This window comes from Phalacrocorax carbo, chromosome 3 (assembly GCF_963921805.1).
Source record: "Phalacrocorax carbo chromosome 3, bPhaCar2.1, whole genome shotgun sequence".
Taxonomy (NCBI): domain Eukaryota; kingdom Metazoa; phylum Chordata; class Aves; order Suliformes; family Phalacrocoracidae; genus Phalacrocorax; species Phalacrocorax carbo.
In genome coordinates, this window is record NC_087515.1 from 27,169,763 (window position 1) to 27,191,596 (window position 21,834).

General features: G+C 40.7%; 1 protein-coding gene across 16 annotated transcripts in view; it reads right to left on the minus strand.

Annotated features, from left to right (window-relative positions):
• The window catches only part of ESRRG (estrogen related receptor gamma), a 404,109-nt gene that overhangs the window by 344,249 nt on the left and 38,026 nt on the right, over nucleotides 1–21,834 (minus strand). For 4 of the 16 annotated variants that reach the window (XM_064446244.1, XM_064446254.1, XM_064446261.1 and 1 more), the window contains exon 2: nucleotides 6,209–6,254. The exons of 9 other annotated variants lie outside the window; for them this stretch is intronic. In XM_064446244.1, coding sequence (XP_064302314.1) covers nucleotides 6,209–6,254 — 46 coding nt within the window. Of the gene's footprint in view, nucleotides 1–5,927; nucleotides 5,963–6,208; nucleotides 6,255–21,834 lie in introns of those variants that run through there. 3 more of the 16 variants (XM_064446246.1, XM_064446263.1, XM_064446253.1) reach the window with 2 other exon arrangements.

The following is a 21,834-nucleotide window of genomic DNA, read 5'->3' on the forward strand; positions in this document are numbered from 1 at the left end:
TAGGCAGGCGGAAGGCTTGCTTTATCCAGACCTACATCAATTACTGATTTAGAGCTGTTCTGAGAACTTGATTATTAACAAATCACTTCCCGAAATTGTTATGACAAGATTCACATATGCAAATGGCAAGCTGCTCATATGTACACAGCTAGCGAAAGAAATTAATACAAAGGTTCCCAGATTTATTTATGGTTATTTCCTATTGTGCTTTACTGCAAATTAGCCACTAAAATATTATAAGAAAGGGGCGAGATCCAGCCGCAGCACCACAGCTATGGCATACAGTGACATGGGAACACCCAGGCTATAACTGCTCAAGATGCTTCTGCCTTTGCCCACCTCCCTGCAGAAAAGGATCTACCAGTGCCTTCTGGCATCACAGGAAGCAAAACCACCACAGTAGCTCCCAAGCTGCAAATTTGGTCAGCACACGAAGGAGCAGGCAGGATTACCCCAAGAACAGCTCAGATCACAGGCTTGGGAGGATATTTCATACTTTAAACGAGGTTGACAATGGAGGAGGGGGAACAACAAATATACTTTTTTTAAACCTCATGCTTCAAAGCTTAAATTAATCCCTAATAATGAAAGATTAGGATGAGAACGTGTAGAGAGAAGATTATCCCATGTCTGCTGATTGTGAGGCTCTCATAACTTTCCTTGAGGCGCCTGAGGTTGGTCATTGCTAGAGACAGAACAGGAGGCCAGAAGGATCTCAGGAGTGATTCATTTCGTACTTTCTACATTTCTGTTGAAATAACTATGGCACAAATGAAAGACAATGAGGCTAATTGTTTTGAAGGCAGCAGACTTATAAATAAATAAAACGCCCATCATTGGGTATCAGGCTGTACGTACCGCAACCCTGATGAGACAAGTGCACCTCTCTTCAGCGGCCCTCCTTCTTCTCCACATCTCCTACTATTTTTTATCCTGTTTGTAATTTCACTGTAATATCCCCAGGCTAGCAACCACTCCACATTTACACATGAATTAGAACAACACCTTGCACAATGGCATACCAGGTCTGATTGGACCTGGACTGCTCCTGGGAATGCTGCTGGGAATGCTACTATAAAAAGAGCTCATAAATGTATGGAGTACAGCACAGTAACACACCCACGCTCCCACACCCACACCTTTTATCACAATTAACATCACCGGGGTGTTAACTCTTTGTTTTCCCAATAAACCTGCGGATGGTTTCATTTATTTCTAAGCTTCAAGATGGCTGCAGGATGCATAGCTAAGATTCAGCACACCTTCACTAACACCCTCTGTGAAGTTATGCATTTACTATGGATAAAAAGTTGTTGACTACCGGTTGATGGACCTCTTATTTATTAGACAAAAAACGCCACACAATCAAATTCTGTGGAAAATCCAAGATCATATTATCTTTTTCTCTGGCTCCTGATGGGTTGGTAGCGTTACAGGGCCTTCATGTGCTTTCCCATATAACCTTACACTCAACGCAAGTTTTGTGCATGACATAAATACAGAGAGTTTCTGTCTCACAGAAACGTGATCCTTCTTGTTGCATATTCTCAGTCTGAGCGCTTCAGCTTCTGTACGAACTTCCCACAACTTGTGACTTAACTCGTGTTTCTTTTCCCCAGTGCGCCCACAGCTCTAACCAAAGCAAACACTACGCAGTGTCACACTTCCACTCCAGAAAAAAGATCATTCAGGCAAGATCTTCTTATTTCTACAAAGACAGTAATAGACCACGGTCTATACGAAATAGGCTACTGACAACCCTGCACACACTCAGTCATAGTCAGATATGTGACAAAGTCCAATGAAATCCTATTAGGGAATAATACAAATGACAGAGCTTAAAGAATACAGTTAGCTCCTAATTAAACAGCCCATAAATCTGTTCAGAACTTACAGAATTTGTCACCAGAACAGGAATCTCAAGACCTTTCAGAGAGTCTCATTTTAACAGACCTGTTGTCCATGAACCAACAACTCTGTTGCTTACAGACAAGATATTTCACCAACTTAAGTACTATTAAAAGATGATTATGCACTGAGCTTTCCTGAAATTGTATAACATTTGCATGGTATAACACATACTCTTACTTGTTCACTGCAGTCTGATTCAAAGTGCTATAAATATGTTTGCCCTTTCTGCTAAGCCCGCCTAAGGGATTAGCAACCCCCCAAAAGTTCAGTTGAATATTAACTGCATTAACTTTGCAGACTATAACATACTGTTACACTCAAACAGCCTACGGTGCAGTATGGATGACTTGCTTAATAAAAAATGTTTTCATGCAAAGCCCTATTGCTAGAAAAAAAGAACTTGCTCTGTCAAAGGGGGTGACCTCTTCCATTTAACTTCATAAAGCAAACAAATAAAAGGGAGATCTTTACAGGGATATCCAGAGAAACACTTATCATTTTGTCTGTCAAAATGTTATCAGTCAATGTCAAAATGAAGTCAGATGGACTTCCCTTGGCAACACAGCACCAGCTCCACTCTCTTAGAAATTGTCAGTTCACCATGAAAAAAACTTGTGAAATACAGTAGCAAAGTGTCATCTACTGTAGTAGCGTGAAGTTAAAAACCAGAAAAGAAGTATGACTGCTTGCTTACTTATTTTGTTAAGTAGCGCTTTGCGTGCCAACTCCCATAAAAACCACATGTGCTGAAAGACTTTCCAGCACAAAGTTATAGAGCAGTGAAGACAAATAAAAGGAATGGGAAATATTTAAAAGTTGGAAGAGGGAGAGTTGATAGGAGTGTAAAAGGGAGCCGACTTGACAGCTAACGCCAAAAGTCAAGGAAGAGCAGGTTCTTAAACCTCCTAAGTAAAAGGCTCCCAGGCAGAGGCAGAGGGTAACTGGCAGTGTCTGATCAAAAGATGAAGAAAGGGAAGGAGAAAGAGGAAAATAAGAATGGCTGGGACAACTTTCTGAAGGTTACAAGGTATGAAGTGGGACCAGTAGAGTTGTTTGAAGTAACCAATAGATTGCTAAAATACTTTTAAAGATTAAAAAACACTCCTTCATTAAAACCGCAGTAATAAAAAAGTAGAACATGTCTATCATCTGCTGAAAATAGAAATTCCATAATACATTTTCTTTGCTTTTATAAAAATAAATAGATGAAACAAACCTCCTCTACGTTGCTTTGGGAACATGCAACAACTCTCAAAAAGAACTTGATACCAAATGCCACAACGAAACCTTTCTCATTTGGTCTTCAAGGATCATGTATGTATCAATCGCAAAATCAATACAGACAAAATCAAGTGAAAAAATGCACTCTCCCATATGAAGAGGTTTGGGTGTAATCAGAAACTAAATCAAATCTTTAAGAATTAGAAACCATATTTCTCCACAATGGTGTATGCTTACTTGCTTCTGCCATTCACCATCACCATTATGTTGTCTAGAAATGGAGACCAGCAATAGATGACGGTAATTATGCAAAAACTTAAACTGCAGAGAGCCTCAGACCACAGCATTAAACTGGAATTAAAGCTTTATGGGAAAAGAGAAATGTTTCACTCCCTGCAATCACCTCCCTCCCTTACACACACCGCACACCTGCTACCCACCCGCCAGATGGGACTGAATTCTCCTGAATCAGATCTTGGATTTTTAAGCTCAGCTTGAGTTCAATTGGATTTCAAGACATCAAAATATATTATAATTTCACATTTTAAAAATTACATTACTGTCCAGGAATTCCTAGTTTCAGTGTTGTTCGCACAATTCGATATGTATTAAAGTGGGATTATTGGCCCAAATGTACAAACACAAATAAATAAAATGCAGCTTTGCAACAACATTTAATTTCATTACATATGCTCACTTAATGCATGAAAAACAGAAACAAACTGATTCTATATCATCAGCATGTTAAGCACGATTGGGAATTTAGCTAATCCACAGTGACCAGCAGTGTTTTTTTTAAAAGTCCATAAAGGCAATTTAGCAGCCCAAACTCACTTAAATATTGCAGGAACTGGCCCTTAATGTACAGGTATCATAAATTATTAATACATGTTAAGAAAAAACTGGGAAGCATTATATTCCTAGATAATTTGCAAAGTTTGCATAATGTAACATTTATCATCAATAAAGGTTCTTCAGTTAAGAGACCTCTAGCCTGTTCTTCAGAAGGAGGTCTCCTTCATTCTCTCTCTACTCCAGCAGCACAGCTCCATTGAATCCGTTTCCTGGACTTCAGCGGGCTGCTCGCAACTGGCAAAGTTGCGTTTTTAATTGGGACTGGCCTCTGAGCTATTCTTTCTCCACCTTTTCCATCAGTTCTGAAAAAAATTTGAGACTTGCAGGGGGTTAACAAGTCATTGGCCAGCAGCAAGATGTTCTCTGCAGGGACTGGGGGCATCTGGAAGCTGCTGCCGGTGGTGTTCCGCCAGAGCCGCGTCTGGCAAGCACCGAGGCACAGAAATGCAAGTCCTGCTTGTTTGGCCAGCCTTGGACTGACCTTTAGTCGTAACGGGGAACAGGAGTTTTGTTAGTGAACACAGAGTTCTGGTCTACACATTTTTTAAATTGATTATTTTATTGATGTGAAGTGCCCAGGTGCCCTCGTGACAGTCACTAATATGGATTTTGAAAATAAAATTAATTAAGGGCCAGCCTGGACCACCTTTACTGTCATCATGTAGTACCCTTTTCTACAAGTAACAATGCTATCAACCAGCGAGCACAAGTATAGTGTTTGTAGAGTATTTCATTACATCTCAGAACACTTGACTCTGGAGGTCAAGATCACTGTTACCTATTTACGTGCGTGCACGTGTGCGCGCACACTCACTCACTCGCTCACTCTTCTCTCCTACCTTCCAAAAGGGGAACTGAAGCACAGAAAATTGAACCAACAAAAGTCCGTGCTGGAGTGCCAGCTGTGCCACGCCGGGCTCTCTCCCTCCAGACCGCGGCAAGAGCGTGGCACGGCGTGAGCCTGAGCAGAAGCAGAGCAGCCTGGCACGCAAGCTAATCTGAATTACACTCATCCAGCCCTTGAAATGGTTCCTCATTAGCTGCGGGTTAATGGAGTCCCAATGAGTAGTGTTATTTTCATCCCCTGCCTACTGAACACAAAATTCATTTGCAAATATCCTGTAAAATACTGCAAAGCAAGCCAAAGAGATATGACAACATAAGAGGCATACTATTTATGGAATGCACTTACCGTCATTTAGAAAAGGAAGCTGACATGAGCAACAGCCTAAATTTAGCAACACATTTAGTTTTTATTCACTAGTCACAATGACAACATTTTAGAAGGCTACCGCACACCTTGTGCGCCGAAACATTCCACTGAAATCAAGACAGACTTTGATCTGAAAGGAATTTGGGATCAGCTCCTTAATGAATACAACACTGAGTTAAATTAAGGCAATCACCATCTTGACTTTCTATTCCAAGTAGATATAAAATTACATTGATTGCAGGAAATGGTGGCATTCAGACAATATTGCAATGGCCAAAGCCTAAAAGCTATATTCATTGTCGAGCTAAACTAGGCTTTCAGAGGGCACCATTTGATTTGAGGGGAAAAAGCATCTACAAACCACATATTTTCAATTAATAGTTTAAAAGGGATAGAGTAAGAAAGGAAAAACACTGGTCAATATGCCACATGCCACTCAAAAAAAGCAGTCTCTGCATGCAGATGTAGATACTGTGTGTGTATATATACACACACACACACACGTGTGGATGCACGCATGTGTTTTTGGTTTTGTTTCTTTTTTAAGGCAGGCTATACTACAAAGGCCAAATTTGAGATCCAGAAAGATGCAATGTATTTCAGAACACCCTGAGTATGCTTTTTTATCCGTGCTATCTTTAATTCAAAAGTAATTTCAAATCAACAGCACACAAAGTTAAATCTAGTTCTCTTGAAAACTCAGAAAAAAATTAATTCGAGCCCTTACCTTTGGCACCTTAAAGACTTTTGGCCATGACTTACCTGTATAAATAGAAAGAACTAATTTACTACAGAAATGCCCATGGGCAAACATGTTCTGGCTAATGAAGTGTTCAGCTTTTGCATGATTAACCAGCTGGTGGGGGAGGTGTAAAAATTACAGGGCATAAAATAATAAAAAAAAATTGATTAGCAGCTCTCTTTTAAAACACTCTGTGAAAAATTTCCTTAATTTTGCTCAGCAGTTTGTAAAGTGACTGTACAGAAAGATAGACTCAAATGACTTACCAAGGAGCCAGGCAGAGACTGCACCAGGCACTCACTCCTCCAAGACCTGCATCGCAGAGAGGTTCAAGTGAAAAGTGAGATACCAACCAGTGCCATGGCTGGATTACTTATACAACAGGTCCTGCCACTAGTCATAAAGGTAATTTTCTACTGTATTGCGAAAGACATTATATGAAGTTAAAAACTACGATCATGCTTTGAGTCAGTTCAGTTTCTTCCCCAGTGCTCTACTCTTGAGCACCTTAGCTGGCTACAGCTACTCCCGTGAGCCAACTTAAAAGTGCCTCCATATGAGTCAAGGGATTCATATGCTACTTAGAAATAATGCACACATTTAGGCAATCCTACATAAAGAAGATGAATTTTGCACTCACTAGGGACAAAAATCCCCTTCTTTTCCCATCCTATACAAGGGGTTTCTTACAAGCTCACGTGCTCTGCCCTCAAAATAGGACATAATTAGCGTACAAATACTTGGCAGACAGGTCATGAAAATAAATTTACCATCAACTGTCCCCTAAACCAAGGCAGGTTATCCTGAAGCAGCTTCACTTCACACATTTGTTCTAGGTCCTTTCAGGTGGGGTACAACTGGCATGTAACAGTTTCTTTGGGAAGGAAACCACATATTTATGGCATGGGATGATTTCAGAATTATCAAACAGCTGCTCACATAAAGCATATGTACCAGTAATATGAAAATGCAAAAATTTAAGTTACAGATAATTTGCAATATGTCATCACAGTCCCCTTTACCTTCATTATTTCTATGGAGAATGCATGTTTTACACCTATTTATGGACTTTTAAAAACTGGTTTATAGCTACGTACCATGGGAGAAGCGGGCAAAGGATCTGCATCTCAGGGATCTGCAATGTGTTCCAGCCCTGGGGGCGCTGCTATAACTTCAATGCTGGGACTTCACAGGTTGGGAATCTATGTTAACTCCCTTTGGCAATATACAAGCAGTCACCTTACATCCATGGCTGATTTCTAACTGCAACCAGATATTGTCTCCCAGAGCTTCATCTCTCATGATATGCGATGGTATATGATATACCTTCATATGCCCAGCTACCTGGATATTAATTCAATTCTTAAATCACTCTGGTATACCGTGCATGCTGTGGCTCAAACTATTCAATCATACTATGGGATTCTTTGCAGGGAGTAACAGTTTTACCTGGCGTGAGAGTTACTGTGCAAAGAAATAAGGCAGAGCTCCAAAGCCCTTTTTCCTTCTTTCCACAACTCCTCCATTTATCTTAATTGCCACTTTCTGAGGAAGACAGTATCCCTTTAAATGCACCAAAAGAGAGATTTTTCCCTAAAGGAGCCAGGCAGATTATCCTGAGAACTTCACGGATACATCATACACTCCACCCAAAGATTCACACCAAAGAATTGGTCAGGCTTACGCAGGTTAGATAACTACCCAAATATTCCATATAGTGGTCCTCCTGTCTTATCACATACATCTGAAAAAGCTTGTCACTAACTTCACGGTCCGTTGAGACTCCTGACATCAAAGAGGTTTTTGCATGTTTTTGAGGCTCTGCTAGATAGGTGGATCTTTCCACACTTGCAGAGTTCTTGCTTTTGAGCCTCCCTTAACCTTTTGGAAACATTTCTACCTATTAACACTTAGGAAAGCAGGCATAAAGCTGACACAAGCAAACAAAAATAGAGGAAAACTGATAACACTGTCATGAAGCAACATTGCCCTCAGTACATCAGCTGGGAAAGTGCTATCTCCAGATAGAATTCACAATAAAATAGAAGTTTCTGGTTAAGTGAGACATTGTATTAAATTCTACTTGACCCTAATTCCTATGGTCATATTTGAATCATGAGCAATTTCTAAGGTGTCAGGTGTTCCCAACTCGGATCAACTGGAACCCTGACAACATTTCAAACTGTGTTTGAAGTTATTTTCAAAGATGGTAGCAGCCTAAAGCGGTTGCAACGCAATTTATTAATTGCAGCTGGACTTGCTAAGAACTTATGCTGTGGACTGTCTACGTAACATCATCATTTTGGCTAGGCTACTTGTTTAAAAAAAAATTAAAAAAAAAAAAAAAGCCTGTTTGCCATAGATAGTGAATGCTTGTTAAAATCATATTGCCATAAAGGAATTCAGAAATACAGCTATGAGGCACAGCTGTTTTACAGATGGAAAAAACTAATTCTTCAGACCTGTACGCTGTACTCCAAAAGCTTTATATAATTATCTGTTTGTTTACTTATAAGCAATTGCTTTGGAAGAGCCCCCCAGTGAATATATGTCACATGCTCTGCAGACGGGTCAAGCACAACGTACAGGCTGTGGACTTCAGGTTCAACTTCAAAGAACATGCATATGCAAAGGTATCTAGGTGCCTAATTCCACTTACACAACTCCCAGTGAAACTGGCAGAGAGCAAGCACCTCTGAGGACATGATCCTTTGACATTAATATGGATTCCTCATCTGGATCCAGGCCTGTGCTTTTCTGGACAACAAAACATCAGAAAATAAAAACCATTCTGTTCCGTGGCCTCCTTCTCCTCACCTATATTGGAGTTTCTCTAAGGTTGACCATGGTTCCCAGTAGAGGACACAACAGCCAAACAGGCTGAGCTAATTAACCGGAGGTTTTCATACTAATTAGTAACAACAAGAGCATAAAGCAATCAATAGGACACCTTATGCCACTACTGCTTAAGTCTACCTCTTGTTCAGCCATACCCTTGAAGCATATTTGGAGGGTTCTTCCTGCCACCCTCCCACACAGCATCAATTTTTAGTGAGGATAATCTTCCCTATTATAATAGAAATTGATAAGCAACATTGTTAACCCATGTGATGCAGCTAAAAATCAGGTGTAAAGAGCATAACGAGGAGCCAAAGGATTTCTTTTTAATAATGTATTTTGATTACCTCTAATATGATTCTATACTTGACCAAGGAGTAACATAGTATGATATTAACCCTATTGCAAACAAGTTGCATATAGACTCGGGTAGCACACCCATCTCACTCAAGCTTGAAGGGAACCATGCTCTGTTGCATCACTGTACGTTCAGCAACTTCTAACTTTGTATGAAAAAACTATTTCTTCAAAAGTCATTTTAAACTCTTTCTGAACAACTTCTGAAGGGTGGCTGACAAGAAAGTAGTATGTTTGAAGAAGAAATAAATACAGAAAACCTGTAAATCATCTCCTCCAATTGAGAGACCAAACTGCTAAAATTAGCTCTGGAATTTCTCCTTTGGGTGCCAGTTTGAGTCTGGTTCCAAATGACCACTAACTAACAACCCTCCTGACTTTGAAATAATCCACAGCTAGTCAATAAGACCTATTTGCTGATTAGGTGCATGCAACCCCCTCACAAAACATCACATACTTATAGCCTTATTTTAAAAAATGCACTTTTGTTCCAGTGTCCTGAAACTAACTGTACCAACACAAAGAACTCAGATGCCCTCTCAACCCCCACTGGAAGTAACAAGTGAGTCCTTCTAAAATTGCAGACACACGCTGTCAAGTGCAGGTGTTTGTAAACAAGTTTGGAAATGTTTCTAATTATAAACCGTAAGAGTTAAAATTAGAAGTCCAATCCGCTAGCTTTAAAAAAAGAACTTCCAAAAGGGTTCATCTAAATGAGAGCAACCAGTGATGTTTAATTTAGTCGCGAGAGCAGAATTTCTGTGCAGGGTGGCATACTGCTCTTCATCAAACTTTCCACTGTAAATTACAGTACATTTCTTTAAAAAGAAAAAGATAAGGATTTGATAAGACTTTTAATTTTCTGTCATACTATGATACTGTATATTTGAACGTGCAGTCTAAAAAGACCATATTCACAGGTCTCCTGCATTTCATACCATTAAAAAGAAGAAAAATGTTTCCAAAACTTTTGAATCTTTCTTGGTTGCCAACATCAAGGTCAGTTTTTGTGAGGAACTTCCCATGCTGACCTTCTGAGAACTCAAACCAAACCGTTTGAAGGAGCCTTACTCTTCTGGATGACATTGACCCTGATAACCTCACCTACTGCAAAGCTTGGCTTACCCTGCCCTGGCACAAACTGCTGAGGGATGAAACTGGGGAGGGCAAAAGTCATCTCGGAGCTCTGGTTGATGCAGATCTTAGGATGCTGTCACTGAACCAGTGGTGTCTCAGTCTTGCTTCTACCACTCTGCTGTGGAGGTCAAATGTAACTCCAAGGAGCCACATACTGGAACATCAGACAGAGGTTGGAGGGAAGCTATTACTGCAGCCCTTGTACCTCCCCAAATTGAGTTTATAAAGCACTACAACGAGACAGTGCAGACAAAACGATGGACTTTAGCTCTGCGGAAACTTTGGGAGAAAGCAGAGCTTTTACCAGACTCAGGGGGAGATGGCTCTCTTCTTAGAAAAAAAAAAAAAAAAAGATTAATACTGGAATCTCTTGATCTTCACATTATTTCTTAAGGGAAATGTAACAGCACATTTGAGCATGTCAGAATAGCATCGGTTGATTACAAGTGAGCAAATGTGAAATCATTTCAGAGAGGCTTGACGATGTTCTCACTTCATGCAAAGGGTTGTCTCTTTCTGCACTGTCCTGAGAAAGCTGGAATGGGAAATGGATTAAACAGTGAGTATCTGCTTCCGGAACAAGGTGGGACCGGCCTGGCCCAGCAGACATCCCTCAGCTCCACACCTACAGCACAGGCAGGGTCTGTGAGGGACAAGGGAACGACAGCTCTCTGGCTCCTGCACAGCCAGCCTCCTCCTCTACCAGGATGCTATATGACAGAGTTAAAACCCAAACTCCCCAAAAAACAGGACTGAAAGTAAATTGCCCTCGTCCCATCACACTGAGGGAGCTAGTTCACATAATAACCACTATCCATCCCTTCCTTTTTCTTCCTTTCATTTTCTTTCTAGTATTAACTGTGTAAAAATAATAGCAGTTTCCAATTTTTTTTTTCTGGACAGCATTTTGGAACTCACTACCTTCAACAAACATGACCTTACCAGCTTAGTGCCTATCTTATAGCTAGCAAGCGCACTGCTGCATCAGGATGAGAATACAAACGTGCTTTCAAACTCGGAGCCTTGCAAGTGGATATAACCTGGAATTGCTTATCACTTGAGCCAAAGGTTTGGGTTGTTGTGGTTTTGGGTTTTTTTTGTTACTGACGTGAGTGAGGGCTGGAGGAACCCCGTTCTCCACTTTGGTGAAGGGACCACTGTAAGTGGGAGCAGAGTGAGGCACATCTCACCTGCTTCTGACAGCAGCTGGTGGTTGCTCCCCCTCTTTTCCTTGGCTTGGGTACCTTGTTCTCCCCTTTCCTGGCTGGTGCAGTGAGAGCTCCCCCTCCTGTTCCAGTCTAACCAATGTTAGACCTTGCCCTACTGGAAGCCGTAGCCTGCGTGAAGAGAGCAGGTTCAAAGGCAGTATCAGTGAGCGAGGTTTCCTGCACCAAAATTAATTCTCTGAGGGGGAAATAGTATAATCTTCCAATTAAAACCTATTTAAAGGTATTTCTTTATTGAGCATAGATACATGTGCACATGCACAGGTTTCTATACATACTCTAATACATATACACTATATATATTGTGTATATACTTAGACATGTGCACACACCACATATAGCATTGCAAATCTTCAATGCTACTAATCTCATTGCTATTTGATTCAAAGTAAGTATAAAAATTGACAGTTTCTACAAACCCATCTGACTTGTTAAGCATCTAAGCTTCTGCATGTACCTATACTGTGTTCAGCTGGAGAAACATTTTTTCCTAAATGAATACATATTGGCACTGCATTTGCAAATTTAAAAAACACAGGCTTTTCACTGGGCATATAAATATTTTAGTTAACAATATGTATGTATATAGAAGATTCTGCATCAAAATCTAGATCAGATAGGGCATTTAACCTGTTCCAGTTTTTCTAAGACATTAGGTAAAAGAAAATGCATTTAGGAAATTCTTAATAAGACTTAAATTAAGCATTTGAGTGCTTAAATAATCTCAGATAGCATTTTATTTCTAATATTTTCTGCATGCTCAAAATGAAAGCATGAAGAGCAGTGCAATTGCATATATCTTCTACCAAAAATAGCTGGAAAATACTATAGAAGAGTGCCTGCTGGGTTGGATATAAAAGTAAAGTATAATCCATTAACTGCTAATTAGAAGCATCAGAAGCAGGCTTTGCTGCAATAAGAGCTGCCCCCTAAGTAGATGTTTCTGTAACCATTTAAAGGCACAGGGTTTCTCCAGTTGCTGAGAACGGAGCTTGGATGGTTTCAGCATAAAGGCCATGTGAAAGGAGACTATGGCATTTGGCCATGTTACCCAGCTGTTTTCTAAATATGATGACAGGTGCCATTTTTTCCATTTGATCGTGGAACGTAATACATCTTCAAACAAATTTTCCCCAACTAGTCTGGTACAGTTACATTTCAGAGATTCAAATATAAGAATGTTTTTTTTTCCCCTGACAGACACATACTGCAGATTCTTTGGCAGATATTTCATTATCTGCCTTTTTCTCAAAGCTGATATATATTTTGCTTTTTACTGCTGTTACAGGAGGGAAAGAATAAGCACTTGAGCAAAGGATTGAATTCTGAAGAAATTCTTAAAAAAAAAAAGAAAAAAGGGGGAAAAGCTACTGTTTATAATTAGACTTAATAAATTTGCCTTACAATAAGGAAGGATTCTCTTTCTCTCTGTCCGCTACTGCCTAAAGGATGAGAAGTAGTCCCCTAATTTCTCTTAGTCTTTATCTAGCTAACCAGTCAAACCAAGCTTCCTTCCAACTACTGAAGGCCAAAAAGGCCTTTTGATCCAGTTACATACCAAAAGGTCTTAAAGGGTCAGGACAAAAAAAGGTGAAGCCAAAAGAAATGACAGTACCACAGCTCCCTGCAGAAGTAGCCAAGACACGGAAAGCGGCAGTTATGGACATGAGCAACAAAGAGATGATGCCTTGGAATGGATGACAGGCTCCAAACCCCTTCCATGCTGGATGCAGAGCCCAAGGGAGCTCAGCTTCCTCCAGGGCTTGAGTGGCCTCGAGCAGTGGATGCTGACAGGATACAAGTCAGGCTGCATAACTTGAAGAATCAGGAAAAAAACAAGCAGATAACTAACTTCCCCTGTTAAGAAAAAGGACATAGCTAGCACAAGGGGAAGTAGTTCAGGTCAATGTTTTGGGCTTTTCATCTACATGGATCAACCAACTAGTAAACAAAGGAAGAAAGTTTGTGTGAGGCAGGAAATGAGGGCATTTAGGTTTTTTCTCTTTGCCCTATTTTCATCTACAAACACAGAAGAATCTTGTTTCTTTCCTTTAAAATGGTGAAACAGGGTCATCCATTAAGAAAAACTAAGATGGTAAAGAATTGTTTTCTGAAGTTAAACATCTAAGAAACAATAAAACTATGACTACAATAGAAATTATAAAATTAAATTTAGCTTAAACCAATATTTGTTAACCCTGGCAGCAGCTTTTAGAAGGCAGATGAGTATATCCGTTTTCATTCTGTATGTAAGAAAACAACCATAAAATGTCCCAAAGCCACGGAGGGAGTCAGTGTCAAAGACATGATTAGTAGTTCAGAAGTTATCTGATTCGGGTCACATGGTGTTCCAAAAACCATGCCTAAATATAGCAGGCAAGAGATCCGCACAAAGAGCAATCCCATCATGGGAGCAAACTAAACTCTCCACAAAATTAATTAGGGTTATTTTGAGGCAACCAAAGGAAAGTGAGGAGGAAAAAAATCAGCCCTTGCCTTGCCCAGCTCTGCAAGAGCAGATGCTGCTGGTGTGGACAAGCCCCAGTTTGCAGCCCAGGCACGTAGGGAGATGCTTTGGTTCCTGGGGAAAACCCCACATGGCACTAACATGGAAGGCGGGTAGAGGGCACAGTGTGGCTGTATTAAGGAATATAGCTCACTGGGGAAGAGGATGATCCTGCCTGTAAAGGGACCGGCAGGCAACGTAGGTGTAAATACCCAGGCGGGAAGCCAATATGTAAGCTGCTTCTGCAGCTGTTAACGGCATCCTTCTAACAGAGAAAACAAACACCTTTTCAGAAAGGGAAGGTCCATGTAAATTATACACTCAGCACAGACCAAGACTCTGGGAAAAGCTAATGCTTCCCAAGGCAGAATGGAAAGAAAATTCCCTATTGGAAGTTGTTACCTCTGAAAGCCTCCACTAGCATTCCCCCTTGCCAGGGCAATGCATGAAATGCGTCCTGTAGAGCTAATTCTGACAGCCTTCCCTATGTTTAGGTATGAGGGGCAACCACATGGGAAAGCATACAAAAGATCCCCAGAAGGCAGCAGGAGCAGGAGAAAGGAAGGAGCACTCCTCAGCTCTCTTAGGTTTCTTTTGGTCCTTCTCTGTAAAGTGGCAATACTGTGTCCTACATTCCCTGATCACCAAATTGCCATTCGGCTTCTGACCACAGCTGATCTACAGGCTGCTTTCAGCAAGCCGCCCAGGTGCACAGTTTCCCTTTAAAACCTTTTTTAAAAAATTTTAAAAGTCTGCTCGTGAATGCCATGGTGAAGGTTTTAAGAAGACCACAATGACTGATTTACCTTGGCATCATCACCTTTGTTCCTAAGTACCAGGGAAAACCCCATACCTCACTCAAGCATTAGAACAAGCAGGACAACATCAATGTTACCTTGAAGGCCAAGGCAAAGCTGAAGTACGGGCTATGGAGAGCAGGAGAGAGAGCAGGACAAAGCTGAGGAGAGCCAGTGTTGTGAGGAGTGCTGCTGTCAGCGGGTAGAGAGCAGGCTCTCAAGCCCAAACCATGTAGCAGGTGCTCCAGAAGGCAGGTAACAAACAGTCTGAGTGTGTGTGGGACACAAACTGCAAATTTCGGCTTGAATGCTTCAGGCCATTAGCAGGTGCTTCAGGCAGTCATCCAAATCAAAGTAAGAAAGTGGAAAGAGCCAAATGCTGGTTAAAGAGGTTTGCAAACGTGAAAATCCCAGCGCGGGCAGAAAAAATGTTTCCCTGGTCATGGGAGCAGGCTAGTAAGAAAAAAAAGAAACAAATAAAAAGCATCCACAATTTCTGTAAAAAAAGGTTGTGTTGGGGATTTTACTATCGTGTACTTAAGCCCCGAGATGCAAATGCTGGCTGGGATGCTGAGATCAGCAGTTGTATGTCCTCAGGTGGTTAGAGACAAGACAGAAAAGGGCTGGCATTTGGGGGAAATAGAGGGCCCATTTGATAACGCTTCACTTGAGCGTAAGAGGGCTTCCCCTGTGGGTATTGTCCCAAAGAAAGCTCCGGGCAAGTTTAGACTGGTTCATTACTTGTCACATCCAGAAGGTGAGTCAGTTAATGATTACACTGACTCCCTTTTGACTTCAGTTTCACGTGTCTTGAATCCAAGAACTGCACTCTCATCAACTCAAATACCACTCGCAACAAACAGAAATAAGGAGGGTTTCTGCTCTTCAGTTGCTCACAACACATCGGTAGTTATTTGTCAGGATTTCACTGGTGGTTTGCAAACCAGATTTTTGGTAAGTAACACACAGCACTTACAACACATATTGGGGGTGTGTCACTTTTCTATATAAAAGTGCAGGTCAGAGACCTGGCACTTGCTTTATTAGGATTATTCTCCAAAGAGCCCAATATTGGAGCCTTGAAGGTTTCCTTGTAAAAGCTGAATATCTGCTTCCTTAAGGGTTAATTCCCTGAGGACTCCTCAACCTGGAACAACACTACTTAGTTTAAGTTACCTTACACAAACATAGCAAATAGGCCTGGCTACTCCAAACAGTTGGTGATGCAGATTAACTGCATTGGCCAATGATAGTATATTTAAATCAGATGGTCACTTGAACATTATTGGTAAAGTTCTCCTCGCTGAGGGTTGCATCCTTTGCCAGAGGCTAGCAGGCTTGACAGAAGGGGAGAAACAAATTCCTTTCATCAGAGTAACATGAGTCAATATGTGGAAAGATACTTCCATCTGCTCTGTGTTTCTGGTGACATGACATTACCGTATAATTTGGTATACATTTCTAACAGACTAGATAAAACAAGATGGCTCAGCAAGTATCATTTATGTCCCACATCTATGGGAAGTTCTCTCAAACCATTTTAAATGTACAGCGCTAAATGAGCGGCTAAGACTTGCAATGGAAATGCTGGAGGGAAAAAACATGTTGCTGTTTATTTCAGAGAGTTATGGCACAGACATCCATCTATGGCACACTTCTAAAAAGAAACATGTTGTATTTCATAAAGGGCTCTCTGCAGAGGCACATTTGGTCAGCTACAGAAATCACCAAAAGAACCTGCTGTGTCCAGCAACTCACAGACACGCACAACTTACTAGACGTAACCCATCAGTAGAGTGGCCTGTGCTGTTTCTGCATTAATTTTGTGTCCCTGTATGTTACCAGAGCCCTGGGACTTTCATGGTCTGTGGGCAGCAAATCGGCTGAGCCAAAAGGGAAGGTTCCACCTGACTAGGCCAGCAGGAGCTATATTAAGCTTGTCTCAGCTGGAGGTCATTCTGCATATTCTGAAGGCTGCTTTCTTGGTAGTTGGTCAAGCAATTGATGTCCAGAAATTAAGAACCTGATTTTTATAACACCCATAATACACAGAACACTTCTGAAGTCTAGACCCTACGTATGTAAAATTTTTAATTTCTAAAATGTTTGATGAAAGCCATTTCTTTCAGGGCCAAGTAGGCCCTTGGGTTTGTTAAGCAGTTGCTTCATGTCTCATACCTAGTAGGCTGCTGGTACAGCAGCAGCTAAGAATTCATTTTCACAATTCCAAAACATTTTCTGATACTTCCTGACCAAATGGCTTTGCAGTGGAAATTGGCTTCTGCCACCATCTGTTGTTACATAGGTTGGAAGTGCTACCATTTTCCTTCAAGTGGGAAGAAGCTGGGGAGGACACATGGCCAATCCCAACAGAAGAGATATTCTTTTCCTTGCTGTCACTTTATGGGGAAGGCTTGGCCTGTTTTCTCAGTAGCTGTGAAATTGTCATCAGCAGGATTCTTTACAAAGCTTGGTGGCATATGGAATATATTGCTCACTTCTTAGTACTTTAAAACCAACCTTGCTGCATAACTGAGCTAGGCAAAGAAAGCAGGTGCTTGATAAAAAAAAATCCATCATGCATCAAGCCTGTATAGGCTTTGTAGAAACTCTAGGCAAGAATATTTTAGAGACAATTATGGTTTTGAATTAACTAAATAATATTTTGGAGAAGCTCCTAGGCTTCAGAGGTGGGACAGTCCCTTAAAAGCAAGCAGGTGAAATCACTGTGTTACAGGATAATATATTCTGCCATTCACATTCCACACCAAAGGGAAGTGTCATCTCCCCTCTATGATACATTAAAGCTGCAAGGGTCCAGCCTCTACTTCTGATGTAATAGGAGACTATTTATTTAACATCAGTTTTAGGTCATCTTTTTTTTGTCACAGCCTGGCCTTATTTTTACAGTTGTGGACTAGCCAAGAAGTAAATCAAACAAAATAATAATAACAACAACCACCCCATGGTATTCTGGTGACCATACACACTGAATTACAATACAGGGCTAGAATTGCAGGAGTTCAAGTTCTCGCTACAGAAGACATCAAAAAAGCAACACGACAGAATAAGCTGGTTGAATTTGCTTGACTCTCGAACACAAGGCAGTCAACAGCATTTTCATACACTGCCAGAAAAAAACTAAGAGAAACTGTCAGCAAAGGGATTACGAAGAGATGTAGTTAATGTCCCCACTTCTATATATTCCGCAGTGAATGCCCACTCAGCTATCCACATGCATGTGCACACATACATATTCACGGTCATCTGTATCTAGAACAGCCACAACAGGTGAAACCAAAGGGCCTTACGCATATAGGCTTGTTTGGGACAGTGGCAAAGAGCAGATGCTTAGTGAAGGTCATGGGGCAGGCATATAGTGACAATTCCCCGGACTACTCTTCCCAACATCCATCTATTTGTGGCTCAGAGACTTCCTTTAACACAATACATACAATTTTTCCAGATTAGCAATCTGCTTTTAGAAATCTTCACTTGCAGTTACAGACTTTTTTTTTAGAGCAAGGTTCTCTAGCTACATTGCATGTTTCTGGTACTAAGTGAGCTATTAAATACTGATATGGAGAAATCCAGCCTGCTGCCCTCATCCCAGGAGAAAGGGCAAAACAAGTGTTTGGGCAGCACGTGCTGCTTGAATACAGGTCTTCTATGTGTAGTCCAGCAGAGAAGAGGGATCTGCTGCAGCCATTGCATTGCACAGCAGGAAAGATCTTTCTGTGATGGTGACTGTTTGGAAGTCCTGCCCTAGAGGTTACGTTTTTAAGTGGCACATATACTACTAAAGCCATAAATACAGATCTGTCATTGATGGGGCTCTGAAGCTACCCATTAGACTCCTGTCATCGTTCAGAGAGGAGAGAGTGGCCTTTTATCAGAACAGGATAGGGAGCACAAAGCAGGACACCAAAGAAGTACCAGCTACATGGACAATCATGGGACAGTGAGTACCCATCATGTCCCCACAGTAACACACCGAGAGGGTCAGTGCTCTTCCAGAGGCGTCCAAAAAACCAGTTCTTATTCACAGTTCGATAGTTGTTATTTATGCACCTCCTTATTGCACCAGTAGCTGCTGTATGCTTTTCCACCCAATAACATGTGATTAAGCCAGAAAAAGAGGCCAAAAGAAAGAGCCAGCGTGCAAGAACAAAAGGCTCTCCTAGCAGTTTCACACTCTATTCATGTAACACACAAACCAGAAAATAACACAGACTAAAACTTACTGTCTAACTAAGCAGGTTTAAATAACAGTTAGGTCTTTTATAATGCTTTTCATCCAGAAATCTCAAAATATTTTACAAAGGTGTACAGACTGGGGAAGAGCCAGAATGCAACCCACCCCCTGACTCCCAGGCATTTGCTCTTTCCCTTTGACTACATCACTCCCTCCAGATATGAGCACACTTCTCATACAGTTGACATGGAAAGATGCATATGTGCATCAAAGGAATAGTTTTTCCTTAATTTTCTGCACACCAGTTGCTTTCAGTACCTTGTTCCAAACACTCTGTGTTTAAAAATAATAGCTCACAATGCACCTATGCTACTGTAGCTACGGCTACATGTTTAAGTAATACTTCATGTTAAATGCAATCCTCCTTTCAGTTACAGTAGGAAAGCAGACAATAATCAAACTACAAACGCCTCTTCTCAAACTTGTATTCTCTTCCATATATAAAGTAAAAAATAGGTTTAACAATGATCAAGACAAAATAAAAATTATGATGATAGATGAAACAAAGAGAAAACCATGAAGAGTTTGCTAGAAATAGGGAAAAGTCAATACTTTCCTCCAAAAGAGACAGGCTTGCAGAAATTATCACAGAAGTAGGTTTTCATAACAAAATTCAAATGGCCGACATGGAACAAATAAAATATTGGAAAGCTCGAAGTGTTACTTACAGCATGACCTGCCAAAATCAGTATGGAGAGCAAAGTTGGTCAATAAAACGTACTGATATCCACCTGCATTCTCAAATCAGAAAACTACTCTGTCAACAAACAAGTTTTGATCCTTGCTACAAAAGTGGGAATCCACAGTAACACTTCAAAAGAGAGCAGATAAATTCCAGATTTACACCTATGAAACCACATTTCTGATTTTTAAGTCTGTTGAACAAATTATATTTAGCATATATCAATGCCTACGGGCTTCTGAACAAGGGAGGTAGTTAATATAAACCGTGCATGAAAAAGAACGCATGTCAAAGGTACTTTTTTTAAGGTTTGCAATGAAAATACTACTGTTCAGAATAAATAGGAAAAAAACCTACCAAAATGTTATCCCATTCTCTCCAGTTAGAACTGCTGGCTAATGAGTGAGTTTGCATAAACTCGGTTCAGAGGAAACATAAATAGTATCTTTTTAAGCTAATGATTTTCTCCACAGGCCATCTAAAAGAGGCGTTAAGAGTGGCCCTAAAACAGATCCCCTCTGTGTTCAACCTAAGTTCGTTTTTGTTTTCCTCCATCTAATGTATGTATACATCCTGTGTTTTCAGCCTGCTTTTTCAGCCCATTGCTATCCTCCGCACTCCCAATGTCAGCCAGGCTCCAGGGACAGGAATTAAAAATGACCACATTTAAAAACTGTACCTCCCTGTGTAACAGACTTAACAGAAGCAGAAAGGCTAAAAAGCTGAAGAGTTCCCCATGGTCTTTGCCTATTAAAGTCCACAGCTTGCCAAGAGCAGGCCACGCTTTAGTGTCAAAGAACAGGGCACTGGCTCGCGTTTCTGTGCAATGGGAGTGCAGGGGTAATCCTGCCTCTTTACATTTCCGATCACGCTGTTTGTGGAGAAAGTCAACAACACTGGGATGCTCAAAAACACCCTGGAGTATTACATGGAGAATGCAAGATGCTTGCTGAGAAATAGTGCTGACACCAGAATATGGTTGATTCAGCATGAGCGATAAAAAGCTTATTTTTGGTTGGCTCAGGCAGTATTTGATTAAACAGGATTAAATCCTCATCAGACTTGCTTAAAAATAATTTTACGCCCATCCCATCAGCCTGCATCATGCCCCATCTTACAATGTTTTTCACCCTTAAAAAGAAAGGGGTAAGTTTTTGTTCACCAAATGAGCAAAGAGGCACGGAAAGTCCTTGAAAAGAGTAATGCAAGGAAGTAGAAGGAAGGATTTGGTCAACTGGCAACCAAACAGAAGCCTTCTGCTATTTCCCACTGAGAAGTAACAGTATCTGGGCTATAGATATGTTTGTCAAACGTATCTATAGCAGAGATAATTAAGTTAGTGCAGCGAACTAGCTGCATGCTTTGAAGTGTTCATGCAGTTGCTATACTAACCTTTCTTTCACCTGGTAGGTTAAGCTCACCATCTCCTCACACATATTGGCAAACTCGTGACCTATACTCTGTCCTCATTATCACATCATTTCTGATAGCCGAACATCTTGGAAATGATATTCAAAGGTTTTGTTATAAATAACGGAGACTAACAGAAGCCTAAATACAGGCTCCCGTCACAGAGGAATAACTGCCTGGAATTTCTTATGGCTCCTTTCTGTCAAGGAGTTCAAATACTTTACAATGAAACAAATATTCCTACAAGGTAGGTATTGCTCTCTTTCCTCTTTCGAGGTATCTTATGATTAGCATCTAAAATCTTGATTCTGGAACAACTGGGAAAAAAACATTCTTGCCCTGCCTTGCAAAAAGCCCACAGACATTTCAATTTCTGTGCTGGTATCACTCAAAACAACCAGGTCAAAATATAAAATAGAAAGCTTTTAAACCCCTGTCTTTGGCAGTATTTTTTTATTCCGCAATATTACTACCAGCGATACTTCTCCTGTAAAGATCAAACCTAACACGATGGTGAGGATTCTGCTGAAGTCTGTACTGGGGTTTTTGTCACTAGCAAGAAGAGCACCACAAGAGCATACAGAATCTACAGCGCTGTTAATACTGGTTCCCACTGATTTCAGTGAAACCAAGACTTTATCCCATATGCTTTTCCATACAGCTGGACAATGATTTCATGTGCAA